Genomic DNA, 23,089 nt, shown 5'->3' with positions numbered 1-23,089 from the left:
AACAGCAGTTCGCAATTGGTAGCGAGGTGCTAGAAGTAGTAAGAGAATATGTCTACTTAGGGCAGGTAGTGACCGCAGATCCGGATCATGAGAGGGAAATAACTAGAAGAATAAGAATGGGGTGGAGCGCGTATGGCAGGTTCTCTCAGGCCATGAATGGTAGCTTACCAATATCCATGAAGAGAAAAGTATATAACAGCTGTATCCTACCGGTACTCACCTATGGGGCAGAAACGTGGAGGCTAACAAAGAGGGTTCAGCTTAAGTTAAGAACAACGCAGCGAGCTATGGAAAGGAAAATGATAGGTGTAACATTAAGAGATCGGAAGAGGGCGGAGTGGGTGAGGGAACAAACGCGGGTTAATGACATCCTAGTTGAAATCAAGAGGAAGAAGTGGGCTTGGGCAGGGCATGTAATGCGAAGGCAAGATAACCGCTGGTCCTTAAGGGTAACGGAGTGGATTCTAAGAGAAAGCAAACGTAGCAGGGGACGGCAGAAAGTTAGATGGGCGGATGAGATTAAGAAGTTTGCGGGGATACAGTGGCGGCAACTAGCAAAGGACAGGGTTAATTGGAGAGACATGGGAGAGGCCTTTGCCCTGCAGTGGGTGTAGTCAGGCTGATGATGATGATGATGATGATGACATGCAACTGCCCCAGAAATCGAGAGATCTGCGGGCATGTTTCCTCATACATGCTGCAATAAATGTCGACTGAACACTGCAAGAAGATATGACCAATTGCATGCTGTGTTACTTTGGACAAAGCACCACACATATAAAAGTTCTCACTCGGAACCACAGTTGTCAAATCAGTACAAGGGGCTGAATGTAGCTTGTTTCATATAACACAATGTATTCTTATGAATACATGACAGATCTGTTCAGGTCTATATCTGCTGCTTTAATTCTGAACTCACGAAATAGTAGTGGCAGATAACTATATTTACCCAAAATTATTTCCTAAAATCATACGTTTGCGAAGCAAGTGCCCAGAATAATTTTTCAAACAGCAACATAGCAGGAAATGCAGAGACGTTACATTATTACATATTCCGAGGTAAATTAGAAAACATTGCAGGTACGCTTTCAAAGGTCCCAAATTTTTTAACTGAAAAACCTTTAAACCTGCGATAACAGTGAGAGTATGCATTTGGCCATACCAGTCATAGATCTTAGCTGGACACAATCGAGATGATGGACGAAAACTGCACGCCAAGCAAAAGGTCCCCCTGTTTCTGCACATGCAAATAAAAAGAGGACACAGAGAATAAGAGAAATCCTACAATTATAGCTAGTCTGTACAGTAAAAATTTAACAACCCCACACCCACAACGGGCAAAAAACATGCGAGGGCTCCAATCTAACAATAAACTAAGTAGTGACGCTGGCACCTACAGGTTTACACGCGCATTTAGCACATTGACAAAATGAATAGGCGCCGAATAAAAATAGTGTAGTGAATTTACTGGCACAGCAAGTGCTGCATTAGCTGCTGGTACAGAATGACACTCATCCAAGCAACTGCCTAATCCATTTATTGTATTGAGAGGCCTGCACAGTAGCGACTGGCTCTCCTGAACAATACATGCTGGCTCAGTTTTATCTTTCTTGCGTCTGAGTACCGCCTCAGCATTCTTGAGACTGCTTGAAGACACGCACCGTCTACTGTTTACGCACACACCATAACAGTTTTTGGTCAGTTTTCCACAACTTCCCCACATGCAAATGAAGAAGCTGTTGGGGCTGGCTACCATGTCAGTCGTTTTCTTCCTAACACAAATTTAAATAAACCACTACGTACCCGAAATGCTAAATAAAGGTGTTTAAACAAATTCAAGGACATCTACTACTGCGGTTACTTGAGCTCTAAGAGGACTCTGGATTTTTTCACAACATATCCATTACATGCAAGTTCCTTGGCCGTGGCAGGCCTGGAAATTAAGCAGTGACGGCAACAAGGGGGGCAGAGGGCCGAGAGCCGCCACCCTAAAATTTGCATGCAGCAGTTTGTTCGTTTTATTTAGTTAATGTTTATAAGGAGCAATAGGGCATCTCACGCCTGCCAGAGGTTCGACTTCCCATACGAACACCTCGGCGCCGTCCCTGTAAACGTTGCAAACAAGCACAATGAGAGTATGTGTGCTCTGTGCCCGCACTTTACAGCCATCTCACACTGCCATTTCAGTTCGAGGTAAGCTACTTTTATTCGGCACAGGAGTAACTCACTACTGTAACGCTTAGTTGCCAATCGTTTCAGTGTTGACGACAGCTGCTGCTGGCTCCGGTGCTTCGGGCCGCTTGCGGACCTTCGATGGCTCCTAGCCTCCTACTGCTCTTACCTCATACGTTCGGCCTGAAGCTTCCATCATCCATTTCGATTACTTTGATGTTAACAGCAGGTGGCCAGCGCGTGCAGTGCACGATAAACGGGTCACATATCACTTTTGAGATTGCTGCAAGCGAAGCGCTCACCGCAGCCTCTGCGACACCATCTCACTGCGCTAACAGCAACCTCAAAAGCTTCATATGACTAGCAGCTTTTTTTTATATATCCATAGATGACGTGACAGGCGGTAAAGAATTAATTTGGCTCAAGCATTTTCTACATCAGTTCAAGAGATGCGGCACTCTTGCACTCGATTGATGATGATGGTCATGTACCAAGTAACTTGATTTAGGCCCCCGGTCACCAGGGACTCAGGGAAAGGAACAGACCGATCAGGCCACCCGCGCACTCTCTCCCCAGACCATCTTCCGGTCCTTGGAAGCCTACTCCTAATCAGACAATCTGGCCCTTACATTCAAACACATCACCGATTACTACAAGGAGGAGCACCGGCGCTACCCGGCCCCTTGTAAGGGACTGGATCGTGCTGACGAGCGCCTCCTCATCAAAATTGTCACCAACACTGTACTGTGCCCGGCGGTGCTTCAAAATTCCGACAGAAGATACCTTAATGGCGCGTGTCAGTTTTGTGGGGAAGTGGCTGCTGACACCTTCCACACGGTTTGGGTGTGCCAATCAAACCCACCTTCCCCCCCCCCCCCCCCCCCCCCCCAGCCCCGCCAGAGAGGATGGGAGGCGGCCCTGCTCGGCTGTCAAGACTTCAAGACACATGTTGACAACCCTTTGGAACGGGCGCTCGGGCAAAGTACACGGAGGTATGAGCACTCATGCCAACTTTGCGGAGGGGTCGAGGAGATCATCAAGCACATAGTGCTGGAATGTGCAGACCTTCAACCCTCGGTTTCGGATACACAGGCCGATACGTACCGTACCAAACTTCCTAGTACACTTCGCCCATACCTGACTAACCTGACGCGATCAACGGACCCGGCAGCCTTGCTGCATAGCGATGGTGATCGGTTTCCGCCGACTCGACGAGCCACCGCAATGAAAGCTGGTTGAAAGAACCAAGCGACGACTTGAGCACTGACAACGCACACCAAACAAATACCTTCCTATATGTAATATATATATATATAAGACTACAAAATTAAAAAATTATCTCGGAAGAAACACTGCAAGTGTCGTCTGCTAGGGGCGATTCGTAGCAGACGCCTCAACCTCTATCATGACCGCGAAGAGGTCATTGCTCTCAGTTAAAGCTAGCAGACGAAACTGCGCGTTTATATTACTGAAAGAAAACACGTATTGTAAGTAAATAAACTACTCAAAAGCATAATTTTGCTTTTTTAAGCTGTGTTCACTGAATTCAAAGGGTTTTTCCACTCCATAACAGCAGACGTAGGTAATAGTACCGCTGCAGTTCAGTCTGTCCGCTCAGTGCCGGCTGTCTGTTGAGTCCCAGCTCCTGCTTTGCTTGCACAGCTCGTCAAGATGCTGTACTGCTGCGTGCCGCAACGTAAGTCAACTCACCAAAGAAAAGAACCCGATGTATCTTTTCATGAAATACCGTCAGTTTACGTGAGCAATGGCTAAGCAGTTTCGAATGAGGACTGTTGCACTGTCGTGATTTGCATATTTACTCCAACATCTGTAGCTCGCATTTTTGACTTTCAGATTTTAAATACGACAGCAAGGAACGACTGCTGAAACCAAGCGCCTTAACTGCTGTAGGTATTCAGCGACCAGGAATGAATCCCAGCAGAATGGCCCGGGAATGGAAATGAGGCCAGAAAGTGCAAAACTGAGTCGCAGTCCGCTGGCACCCCGAACTACTCAGCTGCGCAACGACAGCCAATCAGTGAGTATGATGAGACCGGGATACAGATATCTCTGTACAGACGCTATATGGAAGATGCAGTGTGTGTCTCAGGTGAAAATTGATAAATTTCAGAAGCGCGCTGTTGATAACGTCTGCATGCGATTCAGTGCGTGAAACTGACTAAAAACTCTCGTCCAGGACCTGGAAATGGTGCGTATACTTTCACCAACTGTGTTCTTAGGCAAAACAGCAACAAAAGAATATTAAATATATTTTTTTTTTGTAATACCATACTGGTAGTGCGCAATGAAAAGAGGACGGAACCCAGGCAACACCGAACGTCTGAGGACATCATCAAATGTTCTAAACGTCCTCATCCTGAACAGGATATGAGCACTTTTTTATTGCATTACAGCCGAACGTCCTCAGTTCGTACTTTGCTGGACGACTCGAAGATGAGGGTAAAAGCGTAGCGCAAAAGACAAGGACTCAGAAAGACAGACAAACACAGCGCTCAGTCTTTTCTGAGTCATCTTTTGCGCTAAGTTTTTCCTTACAATATGAACCAACAAGCCCAAGCGTCTACCCTTCGAAGATGAGAATTCCGCCCGGGCGATATCGCAACTTCTGCGGCGTCGTCTGCTACAGTGTGTGGTTCCGTTTCGTGCGCTTTTCATGGCATTTGAGAACCGCAAATTTTGCACAGAGGTTGAATTTGATGGTAAGTTTTATTTTATACTGCATCTAGGTGATGCACTTGCCCGATTCGGTCAGAATTATTTGGAAACACCATCGTCTGCGGCGACGGAGAACGAAAACCGAAAACATCGCAACAATGGTACTGTGGCGCCATCTTGTATCCAGCGGAGAAAGGCGTGTCACCAGCTCCATAGGGTTTCTCAATCTAGAGGGAAAGCTGGCGCCCCGTCTATGGGAGTTTGCATGGGGCTCTCTCAAGACCACTTTGGTTATATTAACTCTATGCCACTGCCTTTTTTTCCTCGATAACTGCCGCCACCATGTCGCTCAAAGCATCAACATCATCATCGTTTGCCAATATTCGTGCGCGCTATTCAATACATAAGCTTTGTAGTTCTTCACTATATTAACATCAGCAATGAAAACAACCATGATAACGATTTTCCTTTACAGAAGAGTATAAAAAGTGTCTTTCTTTTTGATGGCGCCACCGTAGATAAATGATTGATGATGATGACCGCGTGGATAAACGATAAAACTGTCTTGTTTGAAGTAAAATGAAGGAAGAGGCCATTTTTTCAACAGGGTTATAGCAGCGCCACGCAGTCCATTATGTTTCTATCCTAGCGGCAAAAGACAAACTAGAACGCGCAGTGGAAGTGCTGATTCCGGAAGTTGAGGTCTGGCGCCAAATACGCTTGAGCAGACGACGAGACGCGGCAAGTACAGCGATAAGCAAGCACTTCTTTCGGGATGGAACCTACCAGTCGCTTTGTTCATGGTGCGCCTGAGGTGTACCGCATTTTTGGTGAACCTCGTAGGCAACGAGGAGCGCGGTTATGCTCTAGGTAAGTTCATAAATGAATATATATGGCATGTCTGCAGAGTGCTTTACGGTTTACGGTGCGTCGGTTTATCAACTCGCCCAGCTAGATTTTTTACTCAGTCATATGTTGTCAGCCGGCATGAAGTGTGTACCAACTGCTATCCTCGCGCAACGATTGCAAACAGACCCTGCATGTTAGTTTCTTTCTGGGGCAACGGCCGGAGCAAGGTAGCCGCTGCGGCTCTATCCTTTGATTTGCTTACGTCGTTGTGGTACTAACAGATGCAGGCCATTATCTGAGGTGCTGCTTGTGCGCTGTGCGGCGCTAAAGCTGTGAGCGATCACAATCGAAATACCTGTCGTTAAGGCATCTTCATATTATTATAGACACCTCTTCACATTGCATCGTAGCGTTATATATATGGACCGTCCAGAATACCCTCTTAACTTTTTTGTGTGAATATTGTTGCAGAGGCAGGAGCAGAGCTTGGTCATGCGGAGGTGTCACCAGAAATTAGTAAGTGTGCTCTAACCTACTTTGGTTGAAGGGTGTGCTAACTGAGGCTCTCACTGCTCGACACGATAGATTTTACGGATTCCTCGTATCCAATTCCTTTATAAGTTTGCAGTTGGCGAGATAATTGATTTAACTTCCAGTACATATTTTATGAATTAGTGCCTTGTACCAGATTCCACTCTTTAATTTATAAGTTTACAGTTGGTGAGATAACTGATTTAACTTTAAGTATACAAACAAAGAACTGTTTTATTTCACACTGTTTGTGTCCTTCAATCTTCTAGCAATCAACTATGTTTGGCCGTCATAGACTGGCTCATATATCTTAAAGCACCCAACCTCTTGCTAGTTCATTTAAGATCCGCACTGTAATCAACAGCGAAGAAAGCAGTTTTGCACCACTGCACTTCGTGGTGTGGAAGGACGGTCTGGCCGCTCGCATGGCCACACTAAGGGGGCAGAATCATTCAAGGAACATGTGTTATGTGGACACTGTATTTCCACTCTCTTTGATTATGTACCTCTTTTTCCTGCTGATGCCTGCAAATGGACGGGAGGAGAAACTAAATTACTTCTTAATTTATATGCCACATACTTGGACAAGTTGGGCCTCTGAAGAAATTCAGGAACAAAAAGCAATGTTCGAAAAAATTGCCATGGAGCTGAAAAAAACTAGTAGTAAGAAGAGGGGAGCAGTACTGCACCAGATACAAGACCATGTGCAAAAGAAGCAGCAGCAGCTCTATGACCAGTGCGGTAGCGGGCTACTTTGCTGCTGCCACAATAAAAACAAAAACGCATAAAATCAACTTAAACGCTTGAAATAATGCATTATAGCTTAAATATTTTCCTATAAAACATGGAGGAAAGAAACAGAGGAGGCAGCATCCGGCGACAGCCTCTTTAGAAGTAAAAATATAGTAAAAAGGAGAGAGTTGGTAGGACAACATACCCCATGCCGGGCCCCTGCTTTTACTCCCTGTCGGACCTGTCGGAGCTACTGCTGGCCAACATTCGATGCCTGTGTAAGGAAAACACGGTCGTCATGCAATTCGAGTCCTAGATCGGTCTTAAGGCCCCATTGCAATGAAGAAAGGTCTGCGCCAAGGGTACTCGTCATCGCCACTCGTAGCATCGAGTGAGGGCTGCTACGAGTGGTGCTACGAGACAGCTGGTACGGATGACAACCGATGAGTGCGGGTTTAGCCTTTGCGGACGATCTAGTACTACTTCAGAAATCTTCCTAGGATTTGCAGTGTTTGCAAAACATCTGCCAGAATGAGATTACGCGTCTGCACCTGAGGGCCAATTCCAAGAAGAGTGTGGCTGTCCGAGTTCAGAGTTTTGGTGCCCGGCAGCGGAGGCACGCACAGAAAATCCATGTACAGCCTTCACGAGGCTAGGTCCGATAGGCTTCCCTGCGGATTCAGCTTTTCCTGCATCGCTGATGCTTCAAAGGGTAATCTCGACGTGATGTTTGGCGACGTGTGGAAGTTTGAGCATCTCCCTGTATTGATGCTTGCAAATGCTGTAGTGTGCCTGCTAGTGGACACGAGAGTGGCTTCGAGAGACAATAGTGCGAGGCTGGCCGAACTTCGCTTGGCTGTCGTGGCCGGGTAGCGAACAAGGTGGTGCAGGGAGACCTAGGTTGGCCCAGCTTTGTGGCTCGAGAAGCGTTGAGTAAGCTAACCTACAAGGGTCGTCTCCAGTGCGTACCTAGAACTCGTTGGGCGTGCTGAGTGTTTGACCATCTGGCCGCAGTGTGCCTTTGCTCCCAACGGACAAAGTGCATCTACCATCTCGAAAAGAAGTGTGGCTTCTTTCAAGAGCGGGTTGAAGGCAGCTGCTCAGTAAAGTGGCAAACAGAGCTTCGTAGATGCACAGAGCTTCAGATAGGGAGATGTCATGGGCTGCAGTAGAAGCTAAGACCACATTCTTCCTGTATAGCCTCCAGAAATAGGCACCCCAGCCTACAGTGCTCTACAGTGAGTGTTGCAGCAGCCTCCTGTTTGAGGCAACAGCGAGGAGCTCTGCAGACCCTACAGTACTAGCATCGATTTCATCACACAGTGGAGAGAACACTAAGCTGAAAGTGAGGGGAATCAGACGAAACCACGGAACACTCAGCGCTCTGATGCCAAGGTAACTCTAGTCCACCACGGATGTCACATTCTACAGTCGTTTGGGTCTTCCTGTCCTACCCAGCCAGAGGAATTCGCAGTCACAGTACAGGCCACCAAGAAGCGCCTTGCCGAGTGGTGGGGTGCTGTGCGCCGACAATTCGAGGAGTACCTAAAAGCACTATAGTCGGATGCAACTTAAGAAGGCCGCGGCTTTTCCCCGTCAAAGAACCCCCCTCCAGCCAATGGCGTCGGCCGATTCTCATTGTCCTGCTAGCGTGACAATGCAGGGAGTGGCAGATGAAAGGGGATAGTCCTCTCCCTTCATTGTTTGGGAATGGACCCTTCTCTCCATTGTGGCACCGCTCCCTGTATTGTCACCCCAGCAGGGTCATGATAATCGGCCGACGCCGTTGGCTTGAGGGGGGTCCTTTGACGGGGTAAAGCCGCTGCCTCCTTAAGTTGTATCCGACTATAGTTGGGCATGTAACGTGGCAGCAGCCACTGGAGTGGCCACCGAGCTCACGATGTACTGCTGTCATTTCTGTTCCAGTCGTTCATATGAGTGTGTATGTCCCCATAGCCTTAGTAGCTTTGGGACGTTGAACCCCATTAGCCATGTGAGCATGTATGTGTTGATGTGCGTGCATGCATTCTGTGTGGGGAGTGATTAGTTGTGTGTGTTGCGTGCGTGCATTTTGTGTACTCTGGCTGGGCACCACACCGACGACATCCACCCCATTCAGAGGACAAGGCCATAGTCATCATCAACATCATCCTTCTTTGCCGTGCACGGCTAGTGGAACTAGTGGACTATCTCAGCTGGGTCAGCTCACCACTGTACTACAGGGAAAAAAAAAATTTTTCGCACAGAATCTCGGAAGATTCGGACGCACATAGCAATTTCATGGAGTGCAGTTTCTTAACGGCACGCAGGGCTTCAATGGCACACTGTACTCGATGGCACTATGACAATTCAAGCTCGTCAAAATGATGAAAAGTTTCTTGTGGCTCTGGCATCATTTTTCTGGGAGGTTGTCAAGATTTCATGATGCCTTCAAGTAAGGAAGACCTAAAGTGTTCTGAAGCCGGGCCATTTATCAGGCTTTCGTTGGTTACCGTCACATAAAGCGAGGTGCATACCTGCGCATGTTTTTGAAAATAAGGTCTCGGGCAGTGCGGCCTGAAATAAAAGCCACAGGCGCTCATCTAGCTCCAACTTTTTTTTTCTCCAACGAAGGCAGCCTCTGACTAATCCTTTGCACGTCCTTGATTATGAACTGTTTTTGTCTACTTGCGCAGCAATAAGGTCATTATTTCTTATCTGATAAAGTGACAACCACAGTTGGAAATGGTGCATTAGGCCAAATGCACATCTTGGTTGCACATATGAGCTTTGGGCTCTGCTTTTCGAAATACTCAAGCAGAGTCTTTTAGGATGTTAACGTGAAAAGGCTATGTACTACGTTTTCCTGTCTGTGAATTCGTAAGTTTTTCTCTTCTTTAAGTCCTTTTCTCAACATTTTTTTTTTCTGCTGTTGTTTTTCCACTTATCTGATTTAAACTGCCATGGTGCGCCAGCCACCTTACAGTTTGGCTCCCGGCCATGGCGGCAGGACTTCAGGGGAGGAAAAATATCAGAAATGTCCATTTGCTGTGCGTTGCACATGCACGATAAAGAACCTCAGGTGGTTAAAATTCGGTGTCCTCCATTACGGTACAGTGCTCTAACTACGGCATCCTTCATAGCTCATGTGTTGCTGAAGGACATTAAACCACACAGTTTACATTTAAATTCTTTTTGCAATTTCTGGGGTGCGGAAATTTTTGTGTGAGGGAGTTTACCTACATTCTCCCCACAGGACAGTAGGGAAACATTTACAAAATTTAATTGCTATATATGGTGAGTGACTGATGTCATCGGTAGGGCAAAAAAACTGCATGGAACATCAAATTCCTCCTTATGATCCTTTGAAAGGCTACAGCACACAAAATAAAATGCCTTACACATTTGAGCTCCAAGGCACATCTGCAGTATCCCAGAGCTACAAAATGCAGTTCCTGGTGCGACTTATTTTGCAGTTCATTTAGTCACTTAAGTACACCTGCAGTGCCAAATTTAAAGCGATCTTTTTTTGTCAGGCTCAGCCCAAATCTTCGAAAACTAAATACCTTCAGTGAAACACCCACATTCCACTAGTCTGCAAACGTGGAGCAGATTCTTGTGCTGAAAAAGTGTTGATGTCTATAAAAACAAAATGTTGAAAGTGCTGAATACGATTTTGTAATCGCTGTGCAGACAATCATATGGTATGTGCAAAAAAAATGAAATTGTGATTTCTAAATTTAGTTCCATGCTTGTACCTATAACAAAAATCACATCTAGCATGAAAAGAGCTATGCACCTTAATGGCACAAGTTGTTACAAATATGGGCATGTGACGAGCAGGGGTAGACTTACAGGTCATCTCTTGGGGGGGTGTGGTTTGGGGAGGTGGGGGGAATCCCATCTGGATCGTATATTCTTGGGGCCTTTTTTGTCCAAAAAATAGGGTTCATGTGGTTTTCCTATGTAAAATTTCTTGCTTGGGAAAGTGTTGCCTCCCCATCCTTGTACAGATCAGTCCCTACGGTCCAGTTTGTGTGAACAGAAGCAGCTTTGGCAATTGTGGGCATCAGCAGCACTTCTACCTTCTAACATGTTGTGTGAACTGTGACGAAGACCATCCAGCTTATTTTTTTTTCTGTTTAGTGTAGGAAAAGAAAGACACTGAAAGTGAGAAAAGACGTTTAATTTTCCTAAGCATGCACAGGCACATGACACAGCCTCCGAAACGTGCCTTTAATGATGGGTTGAAATGGCTAGAATAATAAAGTGGCCTGGGGAGTCGCACATTTATTGGGAGGTTTAGTAGTATGCCTTAAATGCTATGAGAATACGAGTAGGATGTAGTGCATTTGGCAGATATTCTCAATTAAACTGTGAAAACCAGGTAACCAGTATTCCTAAAGAAGAAGGCATAGCAACTTGCTTGCACTCACTGATGAGGCAGAAACTTTGAAGTTGAAAAAGGCGGTGGAATTCGAATTGAGGACAACGCAGTAAAGTACGGAAAGTAAAATGATGGGGTGACGGTAAAGGGCACAAGAGATCCTAATGGGTTAGGGAACAAATGGGAGTTAAGGATGTGCTAGCTGAAATCAATTAAATGTGCATAGCATGTAATGCGGAGAACAGATAACTGATGATCCATTATGCCAAAGGAATGAATTCCAGGACAAGACAGGCATAGCAGAGAGTCAGGTGGGTGGATGAGATCAAGAAGATTGCAGGGATAAGGTGGCCACATCTTGAGCAGGATGATATGGCTAATAGGAGGGATATCGGAGAGGTCTTCATCTTGCAGTGCTTCGGTTTCAGATAATGATATCACTTCAGATGCTTCCAACGATGAAAGTTATATGCCTAGAAAAGACATGTTCCCTTAATTTGCCTTTACTCGTTACCAATAAAGACTCTGAGAAAGTAGATGATTGCAGAGATCAGCATTTCAGTGGCACAAACAAAACACATTTCTTAACCATCTAAATTTGACATTTAAGACCTCACGTATATCAGGCACATCTTTGAGTACGCTATAAGCACAGTGCTATGCATATAATGAGTTCTAAATTATTGACACTCTTTAGTCAGTATGTCATATTACTTTATAATTTCATATGAAAATTGTAACAAAACTCTGTATGGATCTACCCGCCTCAGTGGCTCAGCGGTTACGGCGTTCAGCTGGTGACCCGAAAGACGCGGGTTCGATCCCGGCCGCGGGCCGAATTTCGACGAGGGCGAAATTCTAGGGGCCCGTGTACTGTGCAATGTCAGTGCACGTTAAAGAACCCCAGGTGGTCGAAATTTCCGCCACCCTTCTCTATGTCATCCCTCATAGCCTGAGTTACTTTGGGAAGTTTGGGACGTGCGGTGATGCGGGCACTTCGGAACGCTTGCTGTGTGCGTGCCCACACTCTGACCCAACCCGTCGCCATCTCTTTTCAAACTACGGGGTCCTCGGACTGCCAGCCGACACGTAGAACCAGCTCTTGTTCTCAGCCTGAAACCACCTCTCTGCCCACAGTGTCCTGCTTGCCTATCTATCGGAGACTAGCCTATACGCCCTCCTCTAAGCCTGCGGCCCGCCTGGACCTGTTACTTTATGGACCTCCGCATCCAGACCTGGACCATGACTGCAGCAACGACATAGACACAAGGTAACACAGTACAGCGTATGCTAAAGATCTCTACTAACTCGCGCGCTCAAGCGGCCGACTTTTGCGGATGGGAAAACTGGCTTGTATTTCTTTCACGATCTTAAGAGGGCTTATTTTTGTTGTACTATCTGCAGAACTTCTGGACGTGACTTGCAAGTGCCAGAGGGATGCCGTCGTCGTCGCCATCCTCCGCAGACACCTGGATGCTGTTAAACCCACGGCGAAGCGACGACTGCCAACAGTAATGCCTTCGAGCCAGTCGACTGGCATCGAAGGTGAGTGCGAGGCAAAGCCTCGCACTAACCTTATTTGCTTGGAACTACCTCCTTACTCGCTTGGAACTACCTCGCAGGAGATGGATTCGTCGACTCATGGGAGCCCCACAGCAGTCTCTGGTGCTCGCACCCTGGCAGAGGCGGTCGTCTAACGACTGAATTTCCTGCTTCTCCAGAGAGACCTGATGTTCACAGACCGGCTCAATCACATTCTAGAATGGATGCGCCCTCTGTGAGCGACTACATTCCAACCCCACTTTATGAAGGGTAAGCTGTCTGCAGCCTTAGTGGAAACGGTTTTCCCTCCCCACAGGTGCCTGGTCCACCCTCCCAACCCGATCTCCCCTGCAGGTTACCCTGGGCCTTAACAGAGTGACCAAATGTAGGTCCCCTGTCGTCGCACTTCGCCAGACCACCGTAGCCTTACTTTGATGGTTGAAAAGGTACAAACCTTATGCTCACTGAAGACTCGGCTCTATGAGCCACTTGGCAGGCCGCGCCTCTGGCGTTCCCTCAATTGGAGCAGTCCCGCACCTATAGGCTCTCTTTTCTGTGCAGCTGCCGAAAGGCTGAACTTGCAGGTCTCCACGTAAGAGCTGATTCGATCGGGACCATCGACCCTACTCACCTCGTTGTTGTCCTCTGTGATTGCCGGGCAGCCCTGCAGCTCCTGAGGAAGCTCCACATCTCCCAGACGTTGACCAGTGTCTGCGTGCGCCCAGAGTAACGCCTTTGAGGACGCCGGCGACCAGGTGGCTCTCCACTGTGTGCCTGCCTATGCCGGCATCCAGGGCATTGAGGACGCCGATGTCCTTGGCAAGGCGGGCAACAGCAACGGGTTGCCAGTGACTAGGAACCTAGCTCCCCAGGACTTTGGCGCTCCGCTACAAAACCAAAAGATAAGGGCACTTCGCCCTGACAAGGGTATCTTGGCGTACCGAACCTTCCACTGACTCTCGGACAAGATACTGCGCCTTCGTGCTGCATCTGCATCGGCTGCTCCTGGACGCCAACGCAGAAAGTTTATCGTTGGTCTGGCGTGCTCCCTTGCAAGACCGTCATGCGGCGATGCGGGCACTTCGGGACGCTTGCTGTGTGCCTGTCCAAACTCTGACCCAATCCATCGCCATCTCTTTTCAAGCTACCGGGCCCTCGCACTGCCAGCCAACGCGGAGAACCAGCTCTTATTCCTGGCTCGAAGCCACCACTGTGCCCACAGAGTCCTGCTTGCCTATGTAGAGGAGACTAGCCTATACGCTCTCCTCTAAGCCTGCGGCCCGCCTGGACCTGTTACTTTATGGACCTCCGCATTCAGACCTGGACCATGACTGCAGCAACGACATAGACAGAAGGTAACACAGTACACCGTCTGCTAAAGACCTCTACTAACTCGCGCGCTCAAGTGGCAGAATTTTGCGGATGGGAAAACCGGCCTGTATTTCTTTCACGATCTTAGGAGCCCTTATATTTGTTGTACTATCTGCAGAACTTCTGAACGTGACATGCAAGTACCAGAGGGATTCCATCGCCGTCCGCCGGAGACGCCTGGATGCAGTTAAACCCACGGCGAAACGTCAACGGTAATGCCCCTGAGCCAGGCCACCGGCATCGAAGGTGAGTGCGAGGCAAGGCCTCGCGGCGAGAGCGATATAGGTCTGTGAAACCTCCCCTGGACTTCCCATATTTAAGCTTCATTTGTGCTGGTTCAAGTACCATTACATAATAGTCGGAAAGTAACAGCAGAATGTAAAATAGAGGTTTCATGGACCGTCGCCATCGGATTTCTTCTCTGTGACGGAAGCGCAATGAGCTGGGATTCGTGGTGCGTACAGCTCTAGGCTTATCTCACTGTAGGCAGGTCAGCTCTAGGTATTGAGCCAGCGAGGAAAGTGCATACAGGGCCGGCTTTGCTTGCTGCCTCAAGGGGGTAACATAAGCGAGCCGCTGTCGTTTGCGTCACGGAAAGAAATCCGTTCCGAGCGTCGTTGCGACCAAGCCACTACTATGTCATGCCATCAAACGCAAGGGTGCGGATGTGCTCTTAAGCGACATGTGGTTTTTGGAAGCACACGGCGCTCGGAAGTTCTCGCCAGCCACGACAAGCAACTCCGAAGAATGGACGCCGCCTACGGTCTGCGGCACATCGTGATTCCGCTGCAGCCAAGGTAGGTAATTCGCTTTTTTTATGCTTTTTTTCAGCCCCATGGTGAACAGCTTCTCGGCTTGAGGCTTCAGTCACACTGAGTTGGCTGGCACGGTGAGTTTGCGCAAATGTGATACGCCTGCGAGTCGTCACCCTTAATTTTTCGTTGCAGATTTGCTAATTCGCGCCTTGTCACATTTGATCAATCAGCACTGCTGCATTGAGCCCGATATGATATCTGGCCAGAAGTGACCACTGAGCAGGAGACCACTCTGCCTGGAGGGTGAGTACCCACGCCAACTCGCTGGGAAATGCTGAGCCTTCGGGCGTCGACCGCGATCCAGGTGGCTGGATCAATGTCCAGCGCAAGGCCTGGCGTCCAGCCTCCCGTAGATTTCCAAGGCTGACCACGGTTCTTATCTTTCCTTTACGACAGACCCTCTCCCTCAAGGATGTCGTCAAAGAGGACTACAGCCCCTTTCTCTACAGCCAGCCCGGAGTCCTATAGGTGCAGATGAACTGCAAACGCAAAATGAATACAGGAGACGTCTCTACCAAGGTACCCCAGGAGCAGCTTCTGGCCTACACCACCCTCCTCTCCACTCCGGTCCGCACCTTCGAGACATCCCTTCCTGAGGGCAGCACGGGCGGTATCTACGGGGCCGACCGCGAAGTGTGCGACAGCGACGTTGTGGCTACCATCGAGGCTCCAGTCGACACTAGTAGCCTAAGGCGCCGTGGCCATGCCATCACCGCTGACCATGTGTTCATTACAGGAATGCGCTTCGGGGTGCGCCCTCTCTTGTCCGGACCCTTCAGTGCTCCTAGTGCAGGGGCTACAAGCAAATGATTGCCACCTGCAGGAGGCCCCAGCGCTGCATGACTTGTATCAGTGAGCATTACCATGGAGTTGCTGAAAGTAGTAAGAGAACATGTCTACTTAGGCGAGTAGTGACCGCTCATCCGGATCATGACTGAAATAACTAGAAGAATAAGAATGAGTTGGAGCGCATATGGCAGGTTCTCTCAGATCAGGAATGGCAGTTTACCAAAGCCCCTCAAGAGAAAAGAATACAACAGCTACATCTACCGGAGCTCACCTATAATGCAGAAACGAGGTGGCTAACAAAGATGGCTCAGCTTAAATTAAGGACAACGCAGTGAGTTATGGAAAGAAAATTGATTGGTGTGACTTCAAGAGATCGGTAGGGGGCGGACGGCTGAGAGAACAAATGCGGGTTATCACATCCTAGTCGAAATCAAGAGGAAGAAATATGCTTGGGCAGGACATGAAGGCAACCGCTGGTCCTTAAGGGTAATGGAGTGGACACCAAGAGAAGGAGAGCGTAGGAAGGGGGGGTAGAAAGTTAGGTGGGCGAATGAGTTGAAGAAGTTTGTGGGTATACGGTGGTCGCAGCTGGCAAAAAGCAAGGTTAATTGGGGAGACATGGGAAAAGCCTTTGGCCTGCAGTGAGCGTAGTCAGGCTGATGACGACCACATCGCCATGGCGATTGCTTGGCTTCTGAACGCAGGTGCCTCCACTATGGAAGGCGTCAGGGCTTCGGACTCCAGCCCTCTCAGGGGGAAGGAGCAGAGCGAGGTTACCACGATCGTTCGCAGGACGGCCAACCATTTCAGGTCAGAGGAAGAACTTCAGAGGAAGAACTTCAGTTTGGGATGCATGGTGCATAGTACTTGAGAAAACAAACAATAGCGCCTACAATGACACATACAGAAGAACTATGCAGCACAAGCGCTATCCTGCGCTCTACAGTATGGAACTGTGACTGAAAAATGAACCTTCACGTCAGTGAAATATGAGCCTTTAGGCTGTCTACAAATCGTTATTACAGAAAGAAAGAAATATTAGTGAATGTTGTGTGAGAGGCAATGCATATTACTCTGTTTGTTTATTTATTTATGTTACCCCTCAAGGCCAGTGGCATTACACAGGGGGAATGGTAAATATACGAAAACTGAGAGAAAAATACAGTTGATTACATGAATATTAAGCAGCGCCTAAATATACTCTGTTAGCTAGTGCTACGCTGAACTACTCATAATTTTCAGTGCCGGCAACTTCTGCGGGAAGGTGGTTCCAGTCGCATGAGGTTCGCGACAGGAATGACTGCGAGCAGCATTTTCTGTTGCATGACATACTTCCAACTTTGTGATCATGATCAATGCAGCGGGATACAGAAATTGTATGGGGGATGAGGTGATCACGAAGAGAGGGATGATGGTACAGCTTGTGGAACAGGGTGATACGAAACACTTTTCTACGTGATGTCAGTTATGGGAGGCAGATATTAGACTTCATAGTAGTTTACTCGCTGTGTGGTTGTAGTTAACAAGGATTAAAGCACAGAGTTATTTTGCACCAGCTCAAGATCATTAATGAAGTTGTCATGAGCAGGGTGCCATACACGTGTTGCATGCTCGAGTTTTTATCGTATTAGTGTTTGATAAAGCAATAGTTTCAAATTGGAAGGAACGTTAAAGAAGTTGCGACGTAAGTAGCAAAGCATGCGATTAGCATTTTCAATTATGTTCTCGGTATGAAGAGACCAGTTAAGATAATAAGTAATGTGGACGCTGATGCACTTATATGATGAGGCTGATTCCAACGAAATGTTATCGATGTAGTAGTGAGGTGAGACGGAAGTTTTTCTAGATACACGCATGACTTTGCATTTGTTCATATATAGCTGCATTCACCATTCTTCGCACTGAAGTCAGTGGCAGTCTCGTCAAGTAGTCCCCTGCTTTGTACGTTCACCTTGTTAGCGGCTGTCTTATTTCACACAATTCCACGTTCTACACGTTGATAGTTATATGAGCACAATTCGTCGTGATTGTCGAGGTATCGTGTTCCTGCCTTGCCGCCACCGTTGTCTTGCCATGCCGCCGGCGCGGCGGTGCCATTCACCTGCGGTTGCGGTGGCCAACAACCTCGTCGGCGGGGGAGGGGGGGGGGGGGGGGGGGTGGAGCCACCCGTTCATGTCTTTATCCCACCATGGGACACAGCGACGCCAGCGAGGGGACCATCCCTTTCTGGCTTGACAAGGAGCGCCAACCAGCCGCCTTGGGGACTGAGGGTGAAACAAATTAAGCCACTTCCCAGAACTGAGTAATGAAGGCCGCTAACCCCACTGGTGAAATGTCCGGGCAGGTGCTTTGACCTTAGTGGACATGTCGTGGCGGGGTATCTCAGACGTCGACTCGTTTCCCCTGGTATCGATATGAATATTGCCCGCGTAAACGTTAACATTCAAGGATTGAGTAATGGTATAACGTCGATACCTTTCGCCATTTATTTTTCAATAACAAAGCGCAAAAAAATTTTTGTGCAAATAAAATAAAAAATCGTTGTTTCTATTTTTCTTTTTTTATATACAGCAGTCTGTCCGCTCCCCCTAAAACCACTCTCTGTGACCGCCACTGACTGCAGTAATGTAAGGTTGTTAGTGTTGGTTATTTCTCTAAAAATGACGCAAAAATCAGCGAATAGGTGAATATGAGAATCCATAAGAGAGCGGGGATCATTAATGTTAAATCAGGAACAGTAGCTAGGGTCCAAGAACTGAACCTTGTGGAACTCCGGAAGGCACCTCTGTAAAACAGGTGTTATAACCGTAAGCAAAAACTAATTGTGAGCGATTAAGTAGGCATTCAATCCATTTCAATAAGTTACAGTCAATATTAAGATGTTTTAGTTTGTGACCAACAGTTGTGAGATACATCGTCGAAAGCCTTTGAAAAATCCAGAAATATACAGTCAGTTAGTGATGATAGGTCTAAGATACAGTGCAATGTATGTGTAAACTATATTAACTGTGTTTCGCAAGAGTAAGGTTTTCGAAAACCATGTTGCGCTGACATGAAAAAGTTGTTCAATGAAAGGAAGTTAACAAGGTTGGTGAATACTATATGTTTGAACATTTTGGGTCAAGTATTGGTAAGGGATATGGGACGATAATTAATAGGGGATGCTTTGCTGCCGGATTTGTAGACTGTAACCACCTTTCCGATCTTCCACTCAGTAGCAGCGTTGACTGGTCACTGCTGGAAAAGTTTGGTTAGTATAATGGGCGAATAAGCTGCAGTGCTTTTTAAGTAACGCAGTCATAACCCGGAGCGGAATGAACACTGAGTCCATCAATAAGCTTATTCACACCAGTAGGAGCAACAGTTATAGGTTGCATGAAAACATAGTTGAAGTGGTGAGTTGTAGGCATATGTATACATCAGATACGAGGGGGTACCCAAAAGAAACCAGACTAAATTTTTGGGTCGGCCAAGCGTCTGTGGTACCGCGTTTTGCCGCTAGGAGCGCATAGAACGAACATTTCAGAGTCAGTAAGCCAAGTGCCATCGCTGAAGGAGGTCAGACTAGTTTAGGCAGAGTTTTAGAGTGACGACTGTTTTGTGTGAGTGTCGTTTTTGCAATGGCTGATTTTCGTGAACAGCGTGCGCCGGTGAAATTCTGATTTTTTTTCTCGGAAAAAGTGGAACGGAAACTCTTGAAATATTCAGAAAGACGTTCGTAGGACGATGCTATAGGGACAACTCAAGTGTTCCTGAATTAAATCCTCAATCAAAGCAACAGTCATGCCAATGGAAAACTTCAAATTCACCTCGCCTCAAGAAAGCTCGTCAAGTGAAACCAAACCTCAAAACAATGCTGATTTGTTTTTTCGACGTGAGAGGAGTCATCCATTCAGAATTTGTTCCGCAGGGTCAGACAGTTAACCAGGCTTTCTGCTTGGATGTTTTGAAAAGATTGGACAACAGTGTGCAGTGGAAGCGGCCTGACTTGTGGCAGACGGGTGACTGGTTTTTCCACCATGGCAATGCCCCTGCTCACACAGCCCTGTCTCTACGACAAATTCGGACCAAAAATGGCATGACCTCTGTTCCTCAACCCTCATACTCACCCGACCTTGCCACGTGCTACTTTCTTTGTTTCGTAGAATGAAAAGACAGGTAAATAGAAAGCGTTTCGCTGATGTTGCTGAGGTGAAGAAAAAAACGACGGAGGGACTGTCAAGTATCGCAAAAGATAAATTTAAACAATGTTTTGAAAAATGAAATGAAAGATTCGACAAACGTATCATTGTAAGTGGAGAGTACTTTGAAGGATATTGAAGGTCTGTGCTGAAAATGTGAACAAATAAGTTCAAACAAAAATAAGTCCGGTTTCTTTTGGGTACCCCCTCGTATGGGTGTAAAGTTGTCAGTGATTGCGCGGTTAAGAATCGTGACTCGAACGTCGGAAGGGATGGGGTTGCCTAACGGGTCAGAAAACGCAAAACTATCGTTGGTGGAAGGATTAATGACCCGCCAGAATTTTTGACATTGGTGGTTACATGTGAGTGGAAGTGCTTTTAGCGCTTTTGAGCGCCTGAACATACATGTTGGAAGCCGCTGAATACGAAGTCCGATCACTCACTAGTTGGCGAGAACTTTACGATGCGGTAGAGGCTTTCTTTTTGTTAGATAAACGTTTAATGTGATTATTACACCAGGGAGCTATTGAGTGGGTGGTAGCAGTGCGTTCAGGAGTGTATTGTTCTGTGAGTTGGGTGACTATAGCTGTGAACATGCTCCAGTTGGTTTGAATGCTGCGGACACCAAAGCTATGGGAAAGCATCGATAAAAAAAAATAGTTCATTATTTATCGCCTGAAAATTTGCTCCGTTGTAGTCTTGTATTATTATTATTTTCTTTTTGTTAGTGTTTGGAGTGGCTAGATTAATGTCAGAGTGCATTAGCAAATGGTCGCTGATGCCTGGCAGGTATGTAATAGGTGAGACTATGTCAGATCGATTTGTCAGGATTAAATCTAGCGTATTCGCCGCGTTGGCTGTTATAGTCCCTTGTGAGCACAAATGCACTAACGAGAATACTGAGCGCACATCTAAAAATTCGCGACTTCGAGACGAAAACGGGGACATTAAAGGGGAGTTGGTATTCCATGTTATCTTCGAAAAAATTAGATTGGCAAATAAAACAATACTGAAATAGATCATGGTGCTTTGTTTTTAAGTGTTTCCATAAAAAATATGGCAACAGATAAGGAAAGGCTTAGGTGACCGTGATCGAGGAGGTTAGACTGAATTATAGTGCAACAGCTTGAAACAGGTCTTCACGTCATTCGTATATACTAGAACATTGCAGGAGCCCGGACAAAGCAAAATTACACAAATTACGTTTGAATAGAGATCATGGCAGGAAAGTGGATGAAATATAGCTAAAAGAAGAATTGTGAACTGAAGCAAAGTATTTAATGAGCCAGAAATATTCCTATCAAAGAAGACACTGCACTGAGAAAATGGACAGCATGAAATAAATGAGCAGCACAAGTGCAGCGTACAGGCCTTTATCAAAGAATTTATTTTTTGTTTATTTACCACGTCCTGGTAGTGTTAGCTCCATAAAGTATTATCAAAATTATCAATTTTCAGTTTTATTTGCTTAGAAGAACGTCAGAGCAAAAGAACTTGGTTCATAAATGGATTTCAAATATTGCCATAAATCATCGTACTCTTCGTCCTGGGCCACAAGAGCTGGGGCTTCATGAGATAATTATTACGGTGCATTAACGAAAATTTCAACATGCCGTCAGCATGCAAAGATTTTATACTGGTGCTGAAAAAACCGCATTTTTTAAATTTTCACTGGCAGGAGGGAGTAACTTTCTTGACTGCGCTGCTTTCTTCCTAAGCAAATGAAAGACGTGTATGCCGACCTCTTATACCTGTTTTGCAGCAAAAACAATTCGAAAATATGTAGCGTAAGATATAACACTAATGCACTGTGAAGCTTGATGCCTTATTGGTCCAGTAGAGTGGAGAGCTGGGCGAGTTAATTGGTTCACGATTGTAGAAAGAAAACCAGCGCAAAAGACGGGGACACAGAACTGGGAACACAGAATACAGGAACACAGAACACAGCGTCGTCCTGTGTTCCTGTTGCGCGTCTCCGTCCTTTGCCCTTTTTTTTTTTTTCCTTAATTGGCCATGCACTTGTGGCAATTTAAGTGCACTTCCTGTGAATTTTGCACAAAATTAGTGTATTTTTGCATTCACCTTTTTTACACGCTGAGTTGTTTTATCTTTTGGTCACTTCAGAAGGGGAGGAGTTAGTATAGAAGTAATTTACTTGGAGAATACAAGGAAATATATCTTGCGATCAATTTTCTCATATTTTAATTCTGCCTGATGGGAATGCATTACGCGCCATACGGTGTTACTTACAACCAAACGCCCAGGGCTCTAAGTTGGGCAAAGCATGTATCATATATGTGGAAGTGCGAATATGGCTGTGGTGCGCTGGGCGTCTTGCATGCACAGCAGGAAGTGATTTGTGTCTAGACCATCCAAGAGGGAATGTACAAGGACGGGAGGATAGTACAAATGCTAAAAAAAAAAAAGCTAGCTGGGGCTGGAAACGCATTTTTGGTTCTAGCAAGTACCAACGTTGGGAAAAAGCAACCAGTTTTGGGCGCCTTGTAAGAAGAAAGGAAGGTTCTGGGAAGCGGAGGCAGGGCTGCGTACGGCGCACGCGAGGTCGCGGGGTCACGGAGTCGCACATCGGGAAAAGGTTAAATTCTTCCACTCGCCACTCGCAGCGCACCGCAGAGCCGGCAGCCTTCCCTCTTGCCCGCCTACCCGGCAGGATAGCTGCTACTCTCTCCGGTTCCGGCCGGGGAGACGGACAATAGTCGTGGGCGAGAGCGAAGGGGGGGGGGGGGGGGGGGGCGGGGGCCCACCACATGAATGGCATTAGAAGAATGTCACTGGCGCCTCCACTACGGCTCAGCTCGTACTATTCTGGCGCAGCCTTGGTCGCTGCGTTTCGCTGTAATCGCTTGTCAGCGAAGTGAACACAGCACGTACCATGCCTTCCCGTGAATAGTAGAAGCAGGGACGTCGCGGCCACATCGGCATTCGCAGGATAGCGCCGCCCTGTCGCTTATTTGCTCGCTTATCCTCTGACAAGTCAAAAAGTCGAAAAAGCCATCCATGGCTTACGACACCACGTCTGTCATGCCCCTTCGTACTTCAAGCG

General features: G+C 47.0%; 2 protein-coding genes and 1 long non-coding RNA gene across 20 annotated transcripts in view; 1 reads left to right on the top strand and 2 right to left on the bottom strand.

The window, feature by feature from the left end:
* Positions 1–3,344, bottom strand: part of LOC149365179 (uncharacterized) — a 75,139-nt gene extending 71,795 nt beyond the window's left edge. For 12 of the 13 annotated variants that reach the window (XM_089587992.1, XM_089588043.1, XM_089588001.1 and 9 more), the window contains exons 1-3: positions 3,319–3,344; positions 2,060–2,105; positions 1,163–1,237 (exon numbers count right to left, since the gene is read on the bottom strand). In XM_089587992.1, the coding sequence (XP_089444118.1) occupies positions 1,163–1,237; positions 2,060–2,084 (100 nt within the window). In that variant the 5' untranslated portion in view covers positions 2,085–2,105; positions 3,319–3,344. Of the gene's footprint in view, positions 1–1,162; positions 1,238–2,059; positions 2,106–3,276 lie in introns of all 13 variants that reach the window. The other variant, XM_089587975.1, reaches the window with a different exon arrangement.
* The window catches only part of LOC149365177 (uncharacterized), a 24,458-nt gene extending 6,500 nt beyond the window's left edge, over positions 1–17,958 (top strand). For 2 of the 6 annotated variants that reach the window (XM_089587757.1, XM_089587740.1), the window contains 9 exons: positions 4,027–4,210; positions 6,169–6,213; positions 12,464–12,596; positions 12,731–12,871; positions 12,949–13,103; positions 13,185–13,314; positions 13,430–14,223; positions 14,358–15,297; positions 15,451–17,958. Coding sequence is in view for 2 of the 6 variants with exons in the window: in XM_089587774.1 (XP_089443900.1) it covers positions 5,649–5,718; positions 6,169–6,213; positions 12,464–12,596; positions 12,731–12,809 (327 nt within the window). In the remaining 4 variants the exon portion in view is untranslated. Of the gene's footprint in view, positions 1–3,063; positions 3,165–4,026; positions 4,211–4,752; positions 5,719–6,168; positions 6,214–12,463; positions 12,597–12,730; positions 12,872–12,948; positions 13,139–13,184; positions 13,315–13,429; positions 14,224–14,357; positions 15,298–15,450 lie in introns of those variants that run through there. The other 4 variants (XM_089587766.1, XM_089587782.1, XM_089587748.1 and 1 more) reach the window with 3 other exon arrangements.
* On the bottom strand, positions 11,110–14,427 carry LOC149365178 (uncharacterized). The gene is made up of 2 exons (XR_016292788.1): positions 13,500–14,427; positions 11,110–11,799 (listed from the first exon to the last, which is right to left on the bottom strand). It is a non-coding gene; the product is annotated as an uncharacterized LOC149365178 (long non-coding RNA).
* Positions 17,959–23,089: the final 5,131 nt, after the last annotated feature.

Source organism: Amblyomma mixtum, chromosome 1, assembly GCF_055824585.1.
Source record: "Amblyomma mixtum isolate Tamu chromosome 1, ASM5582458v1, whole genome shotgun sequence".
In the NCBI taxonomy this organism is placed as follows: domain Eukaryota; kingdom Metazoa; phylum Arthropoda; class Arachnida; order Ixodida; family Ixodidae; genus Amblyomma; species Amblyomma mixtum.
Note: the sequence above shows the minus strand (reverse complement) of the source record. Positions and strands in the feature narration are given on the sequence as shown.